Source organism: Mangifera indica, chromosome 6 (genome assembly GCF_011075055.1).
Source record: "Mangifera indica cultivar Alphonso chromosome 6, CATAS_Mindica_2.1, whole genome shotgun sequence".
Classification (NCBI taxonomy): Eukaryota; Viridiplantae; Streptophyta; class Magnoliopsida; order Sapindales; family Anacardiaceae; genus Mangifera; species Mangifera indica.
The window spans coordinates 196,639-211,216 of NC_058142.1; the positions used below are offsets into that span (position 1 = coordinate 196,639).

General features: G+C 36.3%; 2 protein-coding genes across 8 annotated transcripts; one reads left to right on the top strand and one right to left on the bottom strand.

Annotated features, from left to right (window-relative positions):
• Positions 1–5,904: 5,904 nt before the first annotated feature.
• On the top strand, positions 5,905–11,942 carry LOC123219468 (SEC14 cytosolic factor-like). 7 transcript variants are annotated; one of them, XM_044641451.1, is made up of 13 exons: positions 5,908–6,245; positions 6,340–6,368; positions 7,605–8,018; positions 8,426–8,509; positions 8,615–8,668; positions 9,299–9,376; positions 9,506–9,559; positions 9,719–9,778; positions 9,850–9,945; positions 10,406–10,507; positions 10,647–10,727; positions 11,168–11,221; positions 11,353–11,942. In XM_044641451.1, the coding sequence occupies exons 3-13, from the start codon at positions 8,016–8,018 to the stop codon at positions 11,665–11,667; spliced, it is 981 nt and encodes a 326-aa protein (XP_044497386.1). In that variant the 5' UTR covers positions 5,908–6,245; positions 6,340–6,368; positions 7,605–8,015; the 3' UTR covers positions 11,668–11,942. The 7 variants fall into 7 exon arrangements, with proteins under 7 accessions (XP_044497384.1, XP_044497386.1, XP_044497385.1 ...); XM_044641450.1 differs by having other exon boundaries at positions 7,691–8,018; XM_044641453.1 differs by having other exon boundaries at positions 7,691–8,018; positions 9,328–9,376.
• Positions 11,943–12,049: 107 nt separating this feature from the next.
• LOC123219466 (WEB family protein At1g12150-like) lies at positions 12,050–14,380 on the bottom strand. The gene is made up of 2 exons (XM_044641444.1): positions 13,965–14,380; positions 12,050–13,729 (listed from the first exon to the last, which is right to left on the bottom strand). The coding sequence occupies exons 1-2, from the start codon at positions 14,124–14,126 to the stop codon at positions 12,323–12,325; spliced, it is 1,569 nt and encodes a 522-aa protein (XP_044497379.1). The 5' UTR covers positions 14,127–14,380; the 3' UTR covers positions 12,050–12,322.
• Positions 14,381–14,578: the final 198 nt, after the last annotated feature.

Sequence of the window (14,578 nt, forward strand, 5' to 3'; positions counted from 1 at the left end):
TTCAGAAAAACAAAATCTCCAACCTCAAATTCCAACTCTCGTCTACGATGATCAGCATAACTCTTTTGTCTACTTTGAGCTGTGTGAAGCCTTTCTCTAATCAACTTAATTTTATCAGATGTAATCTGAACGAGCTCTGGTCCTAGCAACTTCCTTTCTCCAACTTCTTCCCAACAAATAGGTGATCTACACTTCCGACCATACAAAGCTTCATAAGGAGCCATACCAATACTAGAGTGGAAACTGTTATTATAAGCAAACTCTATTAGGGGTAAATGGTCTTCCCAAGAACCACCCAAGTCTAGCATACATGCTCTCAACATATCTTCAAGGGTTTGGATAGTCCTTTCAGATTGACCATCAGTTTGAGGATGGAAAGCAGTGCTAAAACTAAGTTTTGTCCCAAGATTTTGGTGCAAACTTACCCAAAATTTAGAGGTGAAACGTGCATCTCTATCCGACACAATAGATTGAGGAACTCCATGCAATCTCACAACCTCTCGAATAAATAAGTCAGCCAACTGAAACATATTATAGGTGATTTTCACTGCCAAGAAATGTGCTGATTTAGTCAAACGATCAACCACCACCCATATAGAATCAAATCCCCTTTTTGAACGAGGCAAACCACTCACAAAATCCATAGTAATATGGTCCCATTTCCATTCAGGAATAGGCAAAGGCTGTAGAGGTCCCCCAGGTCTTTGATGTTCAATCTTTACTTGTTGGCATACCAAACATTTAGAGACATAATCAGCAATATCATTCTTCATGTTTCTCCACCAAAAGTTATTTCTCAAATCACGATACATTTTAGTACCCCCTGGATGAACGCTATAAGCAGATTCATGAGCTTCACTCAAAATTTCCTTTTTCAAATTATTATTATTAGGAACACAAATTCGTTTCCCAAACCTTAAAATATCATCGTCAGACAATCCAAATTCCAACTTATTTCCTTTCTTTACTTCATTTACAATTTCCAATAATAACGGATCCTCCTTCTGAGCCATTTTAATTCTTTCAATTAACATTGGTTGAACCTTTATGTTTGCCAGAAAACCACTATGGCCAGGTAATACCACCATGACTTCATATTTCCTCAAATCATCCAATATATGTTTCTGAGTACAAATTAAATTTGCTATACCCCCAAATGATTTTCTACTAAGAGCATCAGCTACCACATTAGCCTTCCCTGGATGATAATGAATACGACAATCATAATCCTTCACAAGTTCTAACCATCTCCTTTGCCTCAAATTTAACTCTTTTTGGGTAAATAAATACTTCAAGCTTTTATGATCAGTGAAAATCTCACAAGTTTCCCCATAGAGGTAATGCCTCCAGATCTTTAAAGCAAAAACCACAGCTGCCAACTCCAGATCATGAGTAGGATAATTTCGTTCATAATTTTTCAGTTGCCTAGAAGCATAAGCCACCACCTTACCATGTTGCATCAACACACATCCCAAACCTTTCTTAGATGCATCACTATAAATGATAAAACCACCACCACTTGAAGGAACCGTTAGCACCGGTGCAGAAACCAATCTTTGCTTTAACTCTTGAAAACTCTTCTCACACTCCTCATCCCAATGAAATTTGACATCTTTTCTTGTCAGCTGAGTCAAAGGTGATGCAAGACTAGAAAATCCTTCCACAAATCGCCTATAATAACCAGCTAACCCTAAAAAACTTCTAACTTCTGTAACATTAGCAGGTCGTTGCCAATTCACCACAGCTTCAATCTTAGAAGGGTCAACACTAATTCCATTCTTAGTTACCACATGTCCCAAAAACACCACCTTGTCTATCCAGAACTCACACTTTTTAAATTTTGCATAAAGCTTTTTCTCTCGAAGGGTTTGTAAAACAATCCTTAAATGTTCTTCATGTTCCTCCTCACTCTTAGAGAAAACCAATATATCATCTATAAACACAATAACAAATTGATCCAAATAATTTTGAAATACTCTATTCATCAAGTCCATAAAAGCTGCTGGAGCATTAGTTAACCCGAAAGGCATGACTAAAAATTCATAATGCCCATAACGAGTACGGAAAGCTGTCTTTGGCACATCATCAGGCTTAATCTTCAATTGATGGTACCCTGATCGTAAGTCAATCTTTGAAAACACTGCTGCACCTTGCAATTGATCAAATAGGTCGTCAATCCTAGGGAGAGGATACTTATTTTTAATGGTGACCAAGTTCAGCTGACGATAGTCAATGCATAATCTCATAGACCCATCTTTTTTCTTCACAAATAATACAGGAGCACCCCAAGGTGAAACACTAGGACGGATGAGTCTTTTATCCAATAACTCTTGCAATTGAACCTTCAACTCTTTTAACTCTAAAGGTGCCATCCTATATGGAGCCTTAGAAATTGGAGCAGTCCCAGGTAACAAATCAATTGCAAATTCAATCTCTCTATCAGGAGGTAAGCCTGGTAAGTCTTCTGGAAATACATCTGAAAAATCTCTAACTATCAGAATATCCTCAAGTCTCGCCTCTTTATCCTTATCAACTGTAACACAAGCCACAAATCCCCCACTTCCTTTATTTACTAAGTTTCTAACTCTAACTGCCGAAATCAACCCACTATAGGAACTTTGTGCCTCTTGAAATCGAAAAGCTTCATCTTCTGATATATGAAAAATAACCTCCTTGGAAAAACAATTAATACTAGCATGATACTTTGCTAACCAATTCATCCCTAGAATAACATCAAAGTCATACATCTCTAAGGGTAAAAGATCTACAAGAAATTTTCTACCCCCAAGGCAAATTTCACAAGACTTATAAACACAATCAATCCACACACAATCACCTAGAGGAGTAGCGATTGATAAAGGGTATTTTAGTGGCTCAGGGGATTTCTCACAATGACAAGTAAAAGCACATGATACAAAAGAATGAGTTGCACCAGAGTCAAATAAAGTTTTAGCTTCCTTAGAAAATAGAGATAATGTACCTGCCACCACATCGTTGGAAGCCTCAACATCTTGATTAGTCATGGCAAATACTCGTCCTTGAGTCTTTGGCTTCTTGTTTTGACCTTCAACATTTTGAGTGCTAAAAACACCACGCTTCTTTGGGCAGTCTCTGACTAAATGCCCTATCTGTCCACAGTTAAAACAAGCTCCAGTCTTTCTGTGACATTCTCCAGAATGTGCCCTACCACAAAAACTACAAAGTGATGCTACATTATTCTGAAGAGATCCCCCTCCCATAGGCTTTTGAAATGAACCACCCAAAATTCGAGGTTGAAAAGAACCAATTTGCTTGCTTGAACCACCACTGCGATTACCACCAGGCTTAAACTGCTTACTTCGTTTGTCTCGAGCATTCTGAGACTCAGCTAAATATCTCTCTGCTATCATTGCCCGCTCAACCATATCAGCATAAGTATTCAACTTTAGAATAGACAATCGACTCTTGATAGCTGGTCTTAAACCCTCAAAGAAACGTCGACAACGACTACCTTCATCCTTTATAAGTCCTGTTGCAAAACGAGATAGAGTAGTAAACTTTTCTTCATACTCAGCCACAGATTTGTCACCCTGAATTAGACTAAGAAAATCAGCCTCCATCTTAAAACGCACATGATCAGGAAAGTATTTCTCATTGAAAACCTCTTCAAACCTACTCCAAGTAATAGGGGCTGCACCCAATTGATTCCTTAAAAGACGTGAAGTAGCCTCCCACCAATGATCAGCCTCACCTTGAAGCATAAATGTAGCAAAGACAACCTTTTGATTATCACTACACCCCATAGCTGTGAATATCTTTTGCATTTGCTTCAACCAAGCTTCAGCTACCATAGGATCTGTGGTCCCTTTGAAGACAGGAGGTCCTAACTTCTTAAATTGCTCCAACGTTGCACCACCAGCATTAACATCTTGTTCTTCGTTCCTCACATCCTGCCTTGCGGGGGCTTGACCATTTGCTAATTGCTCTAAGACTCGAGCTTGACTTTCTAGAAATTTATTCATCGCATACAACATCGGGTTGCTTTCTTGAGCAAGTTGACGAAGGGTAATGTTGTCATTATCTTGATTGTCATCTCTCGAAGCTGAAGGGTCTTGCCTTGTAGCAGATTTACGTGGTGGCATCTTAATGACAATAACAAAATTAGCAAAACTTTAGTGTAAACTAAAAATATAAGCCTATATATATACTAAATTTATCTAAAGATAATCATATAACATGATTTTATTGCTAAATCATATTACCACAACACAAATTAAAATCATCTTAAAAGTCTACAGAATCTTAAACCTAAAGCTCTGATACCACAACTGTAACACCCCAGGTCCAATAACCCGGCCCACTGTTAAGATATTGTCCACTTTGGACACACAGTCCATCATGGCTTTGCTTCTGGGCTTTGCAACCCAAAACGCGTCTTAACAGTTAAGGAGCTCACAGGCTATTTAACCAATTCAATTCTCCCACCACTAACCAATGTGGGATCCAAAGACAGAGCACACACAGACCCAGCATCTCTCCCGTGCTTTGTCGATGTGGGATTCGCCTAAGGGTATCACACAACATTTGACAAGACTGGTAGCAGCTTTTTTTGTCATCTCAATGAGAGCATTCCGGCCCGGTGGATTAATTTGTTACAAATTTTATTGATTATCTCGTATATTATTTATGTATTATATTATTTTAATAAAAAAATATTATTAAAAATTTTTATTTATTGATAAATCAAATATTAAAGATTATTTGGAATTAAATAATCTTTATTAACAATTGAAGCTAATAAGAGTATTTTTTTTATTTTTTAATTATGGATATTAATAACTTGTAATATGATATAAATAAAAAATAATTTTTATTTTAAATTGTATAAAAAATTAATATGATATAATATAACACAACATCTTATTAATATAGATTAATAATTTTTTTAGGTGATGATAAAAATATAAATATATTTAAAAAAATTAAATTTTGAAAGACGTTGTAATTGCAGTTAGAAAAATATGATAGGATAGAATAGATACATATACATTATACAGTACACCTTGGTAAGACACGCTACGCTACTGCCATTAATTAACAACCAAATGTTGGGCAATGAAAATATAAACTCTTATCTTTCCGAAAAAGAAAGTATAGAAACTGACATAAAGTGCCCGTGATTCCACAATGTTTCCTTTTTACCTTTTCCTTTCTCTTCCTCTTTAGCTGAGATAAGACTCAGAAAGTATATTCATTTACAGTAGGAAATTTTGATCTACATGCTCGAAATAACATTTGAGAGATTAATTATAAACAGGTTTATGGTTCACATCTTCAACTCTTCTTCAATGGAGTACTTGAGTATAAAAATTACATTTCATCTTTTAAAAAATATAATTTTAAGTGATTTTGAAGTCAAGTATCTAACATTGCATGTCAAAGTTGTCTCCTTGATGAATTTTCTGTTCTATAGAAAAGTGGTACTGGCAAGTGGTTGGAGATAGAATGTACGGATACGTTGTATCCACAGACATTGGCATCTGGCATGGCAATAAATGCAAGAACACACCAACCAAGAAAACGCATGAGGCTGAGCCTGAGATTTTAGTCTCGTACAATGTATTATTTTAACTGGAAAATTGAACACAAAGCGAAAGAAAACTAAACAGATGACATCTTGAAAATGAAAAATCTATACAAGGGCAAAAAGGCTGTTATTGAAGTGGATAGGAAAATGGACCGTGTAAATTAGAGGGTCCAAATCCAATATGGTGAGTTAAAGATTTATTTTTTATTAGCTATTAAGCACTTTCGGTTGGTGGTAAATCGGTAAAAAGAAACAATCAATGAAATGAATGAAGCCAGTCTGAAGCTTCTGTTTTTGCTTTTATTTACATTGAAAAGGTTAGGAAACAAAGAAAGAAAACAATAAAGACAAAAACCAGGACTTTTAGCTGTCTGTCTTTTATTGAAATGTGACTCTAGCTTCATTTTTCTGAGTGGGAATCAACAGCAATCATGTATCATGCCCGCCTTTGTTGACCTTTGTTTTTGTTTCTCCTCCTTTATCTTCTCTCTCTCTCTACAATGAAAACTAACTAGCTTCAACTACTGCAACATGTAACTGGGAACATAGTACAAATCTGCAAGCCTGATAAAATCCCAACTCTTGAAGCTTCGACTCTTGCATTTTTTTGTGAGATTACAAGAAATGAGTACGACTTCTCGTGAAGCTTTCATTCAGTTGCAAGCTTTGATGGATCAAGGTATATCTCTACTTTTTTTTCGGTAGAAGAAATTTGATTTTTTTTTAATTAAAAAAGTCCTCAGCTTAATTTTACTCTACTTTTTTATTTGCAGTTGATGAGCCTTTGAAGAATACATTTAAGGTATGCATTTTATTTTCTACGCTCTCTCTTTTTTTTTTTTAAACTTTTTCTGATCTGTTGTTCAACAAGAGTCAATCTATTTTCCTTATATCCTGGAATTCAAATTTTGTGTGCTCTGTTTATGTCAGTAGTAGAATGCTCGGTTGATCTGCTCATTTGTTTTACTAAATTTCCCAGATGCTAAATTTGAATTTTTTCAGTTTTAAATTTAATTCTCTTTTTGGTGATATTCATGGAAAATGTAAACTGTGGAAGTTATATCTTGACCAGTGGAGAATGTGATTGCGAGAATTTAGATGAAATGTTTGATCTTTGCAACCATTATTTAGTTTCTGGGACCTAATAGTATTTCTGGGTTAATAAAATCTGGCATTTGATGTGATTTTTTCGCTTCTTTCGTTGTTAGCTATGTTCTAATTCTTAAACGTGATATCTGGTCTAATGCAACTGGATGGTTGGAGTGATATAGTGCTCTCAGATGTTTATGATGTAAAAATTGATTTCAGCCTAAACTCCAATTTTCAAGTTCTCTGTGTGCATATTAAACTCAGTGTTGCTTGGCTACAAATAATAAACAGGATAAGGAGAGAAAATCTGTTGATAGAGATTTTGGTTCAGAGATAAAAATGCTGTCTTCATATATCTCAATCACACTAGCCTCATGGTGAGGGCAGGTCAAGATAGAAAAACTAACAATTCTTATTGGATTTTGGTAATCTTGCTTGAACTGTAATGATGACTTCCACCACCTCAATGTGATACTCCACTAGTGAGTTGTATCCCTTCCCTCCCTTGTGAAGAAATATAATTGACTAATCCTGTGATAAAGGGCTGAGAAACTCAGTTCCTTTATTATTGGACTACTTTGTTGGACCTTCCTTTTGTACTATTACAGATATGAGATGAATCAGAAAAGTCAGAATTAATAGTCAACTGCACTTATATATAGGGTTGACTAGAGACTTAAACCATAATACATACTTTCATAAAATTGTGCAGTTGTTGCAAATAAGCTGATCTTTTGGTAAGTTGATGCAGATTGACTTGCCTTCCTAACCTTTGTTATAAGAAATGACAACCTTAGAAAGCCCATTCGTTAAATTATTGTGGATTGTGGCAACTTTAATTGATCATCATACCACAGTGGCTTCCCTGTTTGCATATGAACTACACTGGCAATAGGTGTTTTGTCTATTTAAGTCAATTTTGGACCTCTGTTATTATTTTTTATGACAGGCCTTCATGCAACATTGGAACATGGTAGTCCCCTTTACAAAACTTTCTCTAGACAGAAAAGCTCAGACCCACTTTTTGGTTTATAGGGTACTTGATCATTGATCCAACCATATTTAGAACACATGGTATTCGCCTACCATTTTGGTGGAATCACATTGAGGAGGTTTGTGCAAGTTTGTTTACTGCTGAGTTGTGTCCTACTCTTAAGTTGCTGTGCTGAAGGACCATCTACACATTAAAGCCTTGGTGCTTGCTCTCTGGAGCTGCTTGAAGGGAAGTGGTGATTTATAATATTTTTGGAGGTTGCTTTCAGAACATAGGCTATTGCTGTTGCCACGTTCACATCAAATTGGATAAAATCTTCAATGATCTTGGCCACTTTGTCTAAAATTTAGTGCAAAGCCTCACCCAATGGTATAAAAAAACCTTCTTCTTTTTCCCTGTAACAATTGTTCTGGATTCTCATCCCTGAAGTTACTCTAATTGTGATTGCATTTCTTGAAAAACAAGTTTATTTTATGGGTCTTAAAGGATTAAAATGTTGTTTCAAAAATATGGCTAGTTCCCTTGATGAAAATGCATACCTTGCACAAATTATCGAGTTTTTTAAAGATATTTTGACAACTTTGAGGATAAAGTGGCTAAGTACTATGCACATAAACTTCAGGTCTCTGTGTGCTATCATTTGTTTCTTGTATGCAGTTTGATGCAATAAAAATAAGTGATTTTTTAGGGAAGATGTGGATCTTAAATTGGATAATTATGTGATAACTGAAATTTGAATACAATGATGGAATTAACCATTATGTCTTGATTTGCAGAATGTTCATCAAGGATATCTAACTGAAACGTTGGTGCGTTTCCTTAAAGCAAGAGAGTGGAATGTTACCAAAGCACATAAAATGGTTAGTTGTAGTACACTGTGGAAACATGCCATTCTATAGTGTAAAGAACTGTTTTAATCAATCTCTTATAAATTTTGATTGCATGATGCTTGTATGATCTTTCAGTTGGTGGATTGTCTGAACTGGAGGGTAACAAATGAGATTGACAATATATTATCGGTAAGTATATGATATTCCCTGGTGTTTCATCAACCTTATAAGTGATATATCAATGACAAAATTATCAGTTTGTGTCTTATAATTTGGAATGGGAACTGTAGGGCTGACTCTTAAGCACATTGGTACCTAGGGATTACAGTTCAAGAGAAATTGAAAATGATATTATTGTGTAATACAAAATGCAGTATCTCAAAGTCTGTAATCTACCTGTAGTAGTGAATAATATGTTAAAAAGTCAGTTTTGATTATCTACTGTGAGATCATTTATGACCATGGAAGCAATTCTGCCACTGGAAAAGTCGAACCTTACTTTTATGAGTTGTGTGTTCCAATGTTGAGACTTGAGATATACTAAATGTTGTGATATTGTATCTTAAAAATATGACTCACAAGGCTTGATGTTCATGATAGATGGAGATATATGATTTGATTTTACTGATGTGCATAATTTACTGCTAAAATTCTTGTTTTCGATAAGCAAATAAAAGTTGTATATTTATACACATCACTGTCCTTTTTGTTTTTTTGGTAATGACGTTCTGGTTTGGCATTAATTTTTTTGGGAATTTAAATTATAGTTTGAGTGTAAGTATATAAATGTATCTGATGTGGTTACTGTCTGTTATACAGAAACCAATAGTTCCTACTGAATTGTACAGGGCAGTGCGTGATTCACAGCTCATAGGAATGTCAGGTTACTCAAAAGAGGTGCAAATTCTTTCATCAAAGTTGATTTTATACGGGGTCTATGTCATACAACAGTATCAGGGAAATAATTCTTATAGGTAGTATATCTTGAATATCAAAAAATTCTTATATCAATATACTCATTTCCAGGGGCTGCCCGTCTTTGCTATTGGTGCAGGGCTTAGTACGTTTGACAAAGCTTCTGTAAGTTTTACAATAAATTTCTTGATGATAGTGCTCTCTGGAACAACTTCATACATTTGAAATTTTATGTCTGCTAATGCATCTAATTGTTTTTGACTGAGTGTTCATCAAGTACACTTATTTGCCAAATTAATTTTAATTTTAATTTTTTTTTGACAGGCCCACTACTATATGCAGTCACATATTCAAATAAATGAATACAGAGACCGCGTAGTTTTGGTGCGTGTTAAAGTTTGAAGTTTTTCAAGCCCTTTTGGGTCTTGCTCTAACCTGTTTACTTTTATTTGTAGCCTGCTGCATCAAAAAAATATAAGCAACCAATAACCACGTGTGTGAAGGTTTTAGATATGACAGGCCTGAAGCTTTCAGCATTAAGCCATATAAAGGTATTGCCATGCTAGAACTATGTCCTTTCTTAATCTTCTGCACACTCCCCCTCAAAGGTCCCCCCTTCCTTTGATGTGGTAAACTATTATCTTTTTGTTTTCCCATCATTATTTTGTTGATTTACTAGTAGTGTCAACTTTCAAGAAACTTATTATGTCATTTCCATTCTGATGCTTAACTATCTGGACTCGCAGCCTTAGTGTGGAAGTAATTTGTCATATAGCTGAAGTGTAAATAAGCTTGCTATAATGACTTTGAGAGCATATCATCAAAATTACTGTTCCAAATTATCAGACTTTTAAGTAATAGCTGGGTGGCTAAAAATTAAATGCTAAGCTCTCTGTAAACTATACATTTTACTGAAGCTTCCAGTTTGCAGATCTGAAATCAGTGGTCAAGAAGTTTGACCTCATCAATCTATTTAATGTTAACTGCCTCAGATTTCTTGTGCTAATGCAGTTATTGACAATCATATCTTCAATCGATGACTTGAACTACCCTGAGAAGACAAATGCATATTATATTGTGAATGCCCCATACATATTTTCTGCATGCTGGAAGGTTAGTCTTAGCATGTTGTTCCTTGTTCTACGGGTGGCAGCCGTGCTCAACTTTCTCCTTGACATTGTTCTGGTGCAAGTTTTGCACCTTTTTACTGGAACCAGGATTGGGTATGAAATAACCTTTAACCTTTCCTCAGGTTGTTAAGCCCCTTTTGCAGGAGAGGACAAGGAGAAAAGTTCAGGTGTTGTCAGGCTCTGGCAAAGATGAATTGTTGAAGGTTAGGGGATTTTCATGTAATTTTTACAAAATATTGTGTACCAAACATTGCCTGTGCTGCTCTCCTGTTGTCTTGTCATAATGTAGCTAATTTAGATGTCAGTTAGAACTATATTTTCTTTTAAATTTCATTGGTCAGATTTGTTGGTAAAACTTATATCATCCCATCTCAATTTCGAAAAATGGTTGAATTGAGATCTCAAGGAAATCCTTGGTAACTCTGTCAGCATGTTCCTCCTTTTCCCTCTAATTAGCTTATCATTCTACTTTTATTATTTTTGTTATTTCATTTTCATGTTTGCAATGAAATCAATGTGTAGGAATTTATCAGTTATGGTTGCAAATACCAGTCCATGGTAAAACTAATAAGGCAGCTGATTAAATAATCGGACAGTCAACACCCCTTACTGGTTCTTTTTCTGTGTTGTGAAATCATGATAGAGGAGACATAAGATTTGGAAAAGAAAAAACCACGACATGAATGTAGGTCAGAAGGTGAAGAATCTTATTCTGTCTTCAGATTTTAGACAGTTTCCCCTTTTCTTGAATGCAAATGTGAAGCTACAGGTTTATTTCGGGGTACTTAAATTACTCTCTGCCCTTATTAGTTTGCACGTTTCTTGTAGATAATGGATTTTGAATCACTCCCACATTTCTGCAAAAGAGAAGGCTCTGGATCATCTGGCCATTCAGAGGATGGCAGTTGTTTTTCCTTGGACCATCCCTTTCATCAACAGCTTTACAACTACATCAAGCAGCAATCCTCAGTCGCTGAACCTGTTGAACCAGTCAAACAGGGGTCTTTTCATGTGAAGCTACCCGAGCTAGCAGATGCTGAAGGAACTGAGATTGCCAAAACAATAGAATCCGAGTTGCACAAGATAGAGAATGGCAACGGGCTATCCAAGTCTGTAAATGCCCTTAGAATCAACAACAGCTGAAACTACAGTGCTCCATGCTATCTCAAATCTCTGATGTTTTTGTCCAAACACAAGGCCACTGCTGTTAGATGAGAAAATGCAGCTTTGTTCATTTATTGCTGACATAAAATATGATGTGCGAGATGATAGGCACTCGTATTATCCCGATGTGAGCTGCTAATAAGTGTATCTAATTCAACATTGGCTGGTGCTATCAGCTTGAAGCTGTCCCCAGCCAGATGTACTGTTGGACTGAAGCATAAATTGCAATATCCAGTTTCAATATTTTAAGTTCATATTTAGTGCATGCCACAATCTTTTAGAGCTTCCATCTGTTATTATGACTGTGTTGCACCAGTTTGATTGGTGAACTGTAATTGTGAATTTTAAAAATCAGGATGTCATATGGATCACTTATAACTCTTATTCAATCCTGAAATTTCTTTTCTGATAGCGTACATCAGCATCATTCTACATTTCTTCACCATTTACATACAAGTTCTGAGATTAATCTTCCAATCATCCAATGCAAAATAAACCAAAGAGATTGCGAGAAAGGCCTTTCAGGTAAGATGTTCTCTCCTTTTCCATTACAGATTGATTCAAACATGTATCTGGTTTAAGATCCTAGAATGGCGGGGCAATGATGGTAATGTCGTCTTCAAACTTGCTAAAATTAATTAAAGCTTTCTAGCCTTCTGAGTTCAGCTTCAACCATGTTTTGTGCAGTGCCTGCCGTCTCTCCAGATATCAAAGCTATCTCTATGGCAGTATTGATTTCCTCAATGGCTTTTAAATTTGCTTCCAATTTTCGGTCTGCTTTGCTTTTACTAGAATTTATCTCTTCCAGGTGAGTCATAGCTTCCGCCAACGTCTCCTCAGTCAAGTTTTTAATTTCCTCAGCTTTCTTCTTCAAAGATTGATACTCTTCCTTTGTGATTTTCACCTCGGCAGTGGAATCTGATTTCGTATTTAACTCAGCACAGGCTTTCCTTTCATCATCTATCGCTTCTTCAAGCTCTGACAGAGCAACCTGTAGCTTTTTCTCTGTTACCTCTTCGACCATCTGGGTACCTTCAGCTTCTTGCTTCAGCTCTTCAGCATTCTTTTTCATCTCCTCTGCTTCTCTTTTTGCCGCTTCAGTTTCAGTTACTAGTTGTTTGATTGTGGATTTCTTCTCATTGTCAGGATCCATTTCCATCTTCTTCATTTCGTCAGCATACTCCCTCTTCACTTTTTCCAATTCCAGCTCAAGTGAATTCAGCAAGCTTTTCAGAAAACTTTCTTCTTTTGTAACTTTATGCAGTGTCCGTCTAGCCTCATTAAGCTCAGTAGTTACAATTCTGAGTATATCCACTTCAGCAGCCTGTGCATCTTGCAGTTGCTTCTTTACATCTTCAATCTCTGCAGCTGTTTCCGCAATTTTCATCTCAAGACTAATGGTCAGTTGAGGATCATAATCCTTGCTCAAAGAAACCAATTTCTCCTCAGCTTGGTTTTTCAAATCCTCATAACACCGGATAAGTTCATGTCTCTCTGACACAATGTTGTCCAGCTCTTCCTCTATTTCTTGAGAGGCAACTTTTATCTGTCTAGCAGTATCCTTGACGGCTTCAATTTCCTTTTGCAGCTCATCAACCCTTTCTGAACTTAGTTCTGCTGAATGTTGTGCCTCGGCAGCCTGTTGGCAGGCAGCCAGTTTTGCCTCCAAAGCTGCACCAAAATCCTGACGGATATTGTTAAGCTCCTGTTTTGCATAATCAAGTTGAGTAGCAGCAGTCATGTACTCTTGTCTTGTCTGAATCAATGCCTGGCTCTGCGTATCATTTATCAAGTGTTTTTCAGACTTAGCATGTTCAAGTAGCTCGGCCTTCTGCTTCACAGCTTCTGCAGCTTTTAATGCCAACTCCTTGGATTCATTTACAGAGTTGAACTTGGTTGTCAATTCCTGCAGTGTCCTCTTAGCCCTCTCCAGATCACGAACTGCTTGAGCTCTTGTAGTTTCAGCACTCTCTAACTTGTTCTTGGTCCTTTCTAGCTCCATTTGGGCCAATTGAAGCTGTGTCTCCTTGCCTAGGACATCCTGCCGTCAAACCAAAAGCAGTCTTTATGGGCAAAATTTTGTCAATTTCTCCGATTAACACATCCATAAAACACAAGTGAGACATTGTGAGATCCTTAGAGGATAAGACACGTTTTGAGTTACAATCAAAATAGTGACAAACAGTCTATTCAAAGATAATATCTTAACTGACGAGAATGTTACATGTGTTTGCATTTGAAATAATCTGTAATTATAATGCTACAAGAAATATTACCTCGGAAGAAACTTGTTTAGTCTTCCTGATGACGGGCTTCTCATCCTTAGTTTTAACTTCGGCAAATAAACTGAGAGCAGCTTTGACAGACTGAAATGGTGCCCTTGTATCAATCTCTGCAGCTGCAGGCTTTTGCCGTTCACTTGCACGTAGATTCACCATTTTTTGTTCTCACCTGCAAAATTAACATCACAATTTCGATTCACATGAAACCAGCAAGACCAAATTGGAGAAAAATATAATTCATAGACAACAAAGCTGTCATGCATGAAAATCTCAAATCCCCACCAGGCAAATAACCAGATTCCAAAATGTTAACCAATGCAGAATCAAAATCTGTTCATAGAGCAATCACCATCTCGGCATTTGTTTGGAGGGAAATACTGCGAGGTTTGAGGAAGTTTGACGGTCAATGCAACCTTACTAACTAGGATTTTATCCCGGATACAAAAATAGCCGTCTAAGTTTACTATATTTTTTTCAAAATCCACCCTACATTGACCATTTATTGATAATATATAATAAATATATACATGTAAAAATTGGGATTTGTCCCATCCAGCCTGCAATAATTGTTTGTGGTGGATACTTTTCCTAGTCAAATAAAGAATAGC

What these genes read in the sequence shown, in the direction of transcription:
- LOC123219468 (XM_044641447.1), top strand. Translation starts at nt 6,191, where the DNA reads ATGAGTACGACTTCTCGTGAAGCTTTCATTCAGTTGCAAGCTTTGATG. An exon ending in TTACCAAAGCACATAAAATG is followed by an intron (nt 8,510 to 8,614) that starts GTTAGTTGTAGT and finishes ATGATCTTTCAG; the next exon opens with TTGGTGGATTGTCTGAACTG. An exon ending in GCAAAGATGAATTGTTGAAG is followed by an intron (nt 10,728 to 11,167) that starts GTTAGGGGATTT and finishes AAATCATGATAG; the next exon opens with AGGAGACATAAGATTTGGAA.
- LOC123219466 (XM_044641444.1), bottom strand. Translation starts at nt 14,126, where the DNA reads ATGGTGAATCTACGTGCAAGTGAACGGCAAAAGCCTGCAGCTGCAGAG. An exon ending in CTAAACAAGTTTCTTCCGAG is followed by an intron (nt 13,730 to 13,964) that starts GTAATATTTCTT and finishes GTTTGACGGCAG; the next exon opens with GATGTCCTAGGCAAGGAGAC.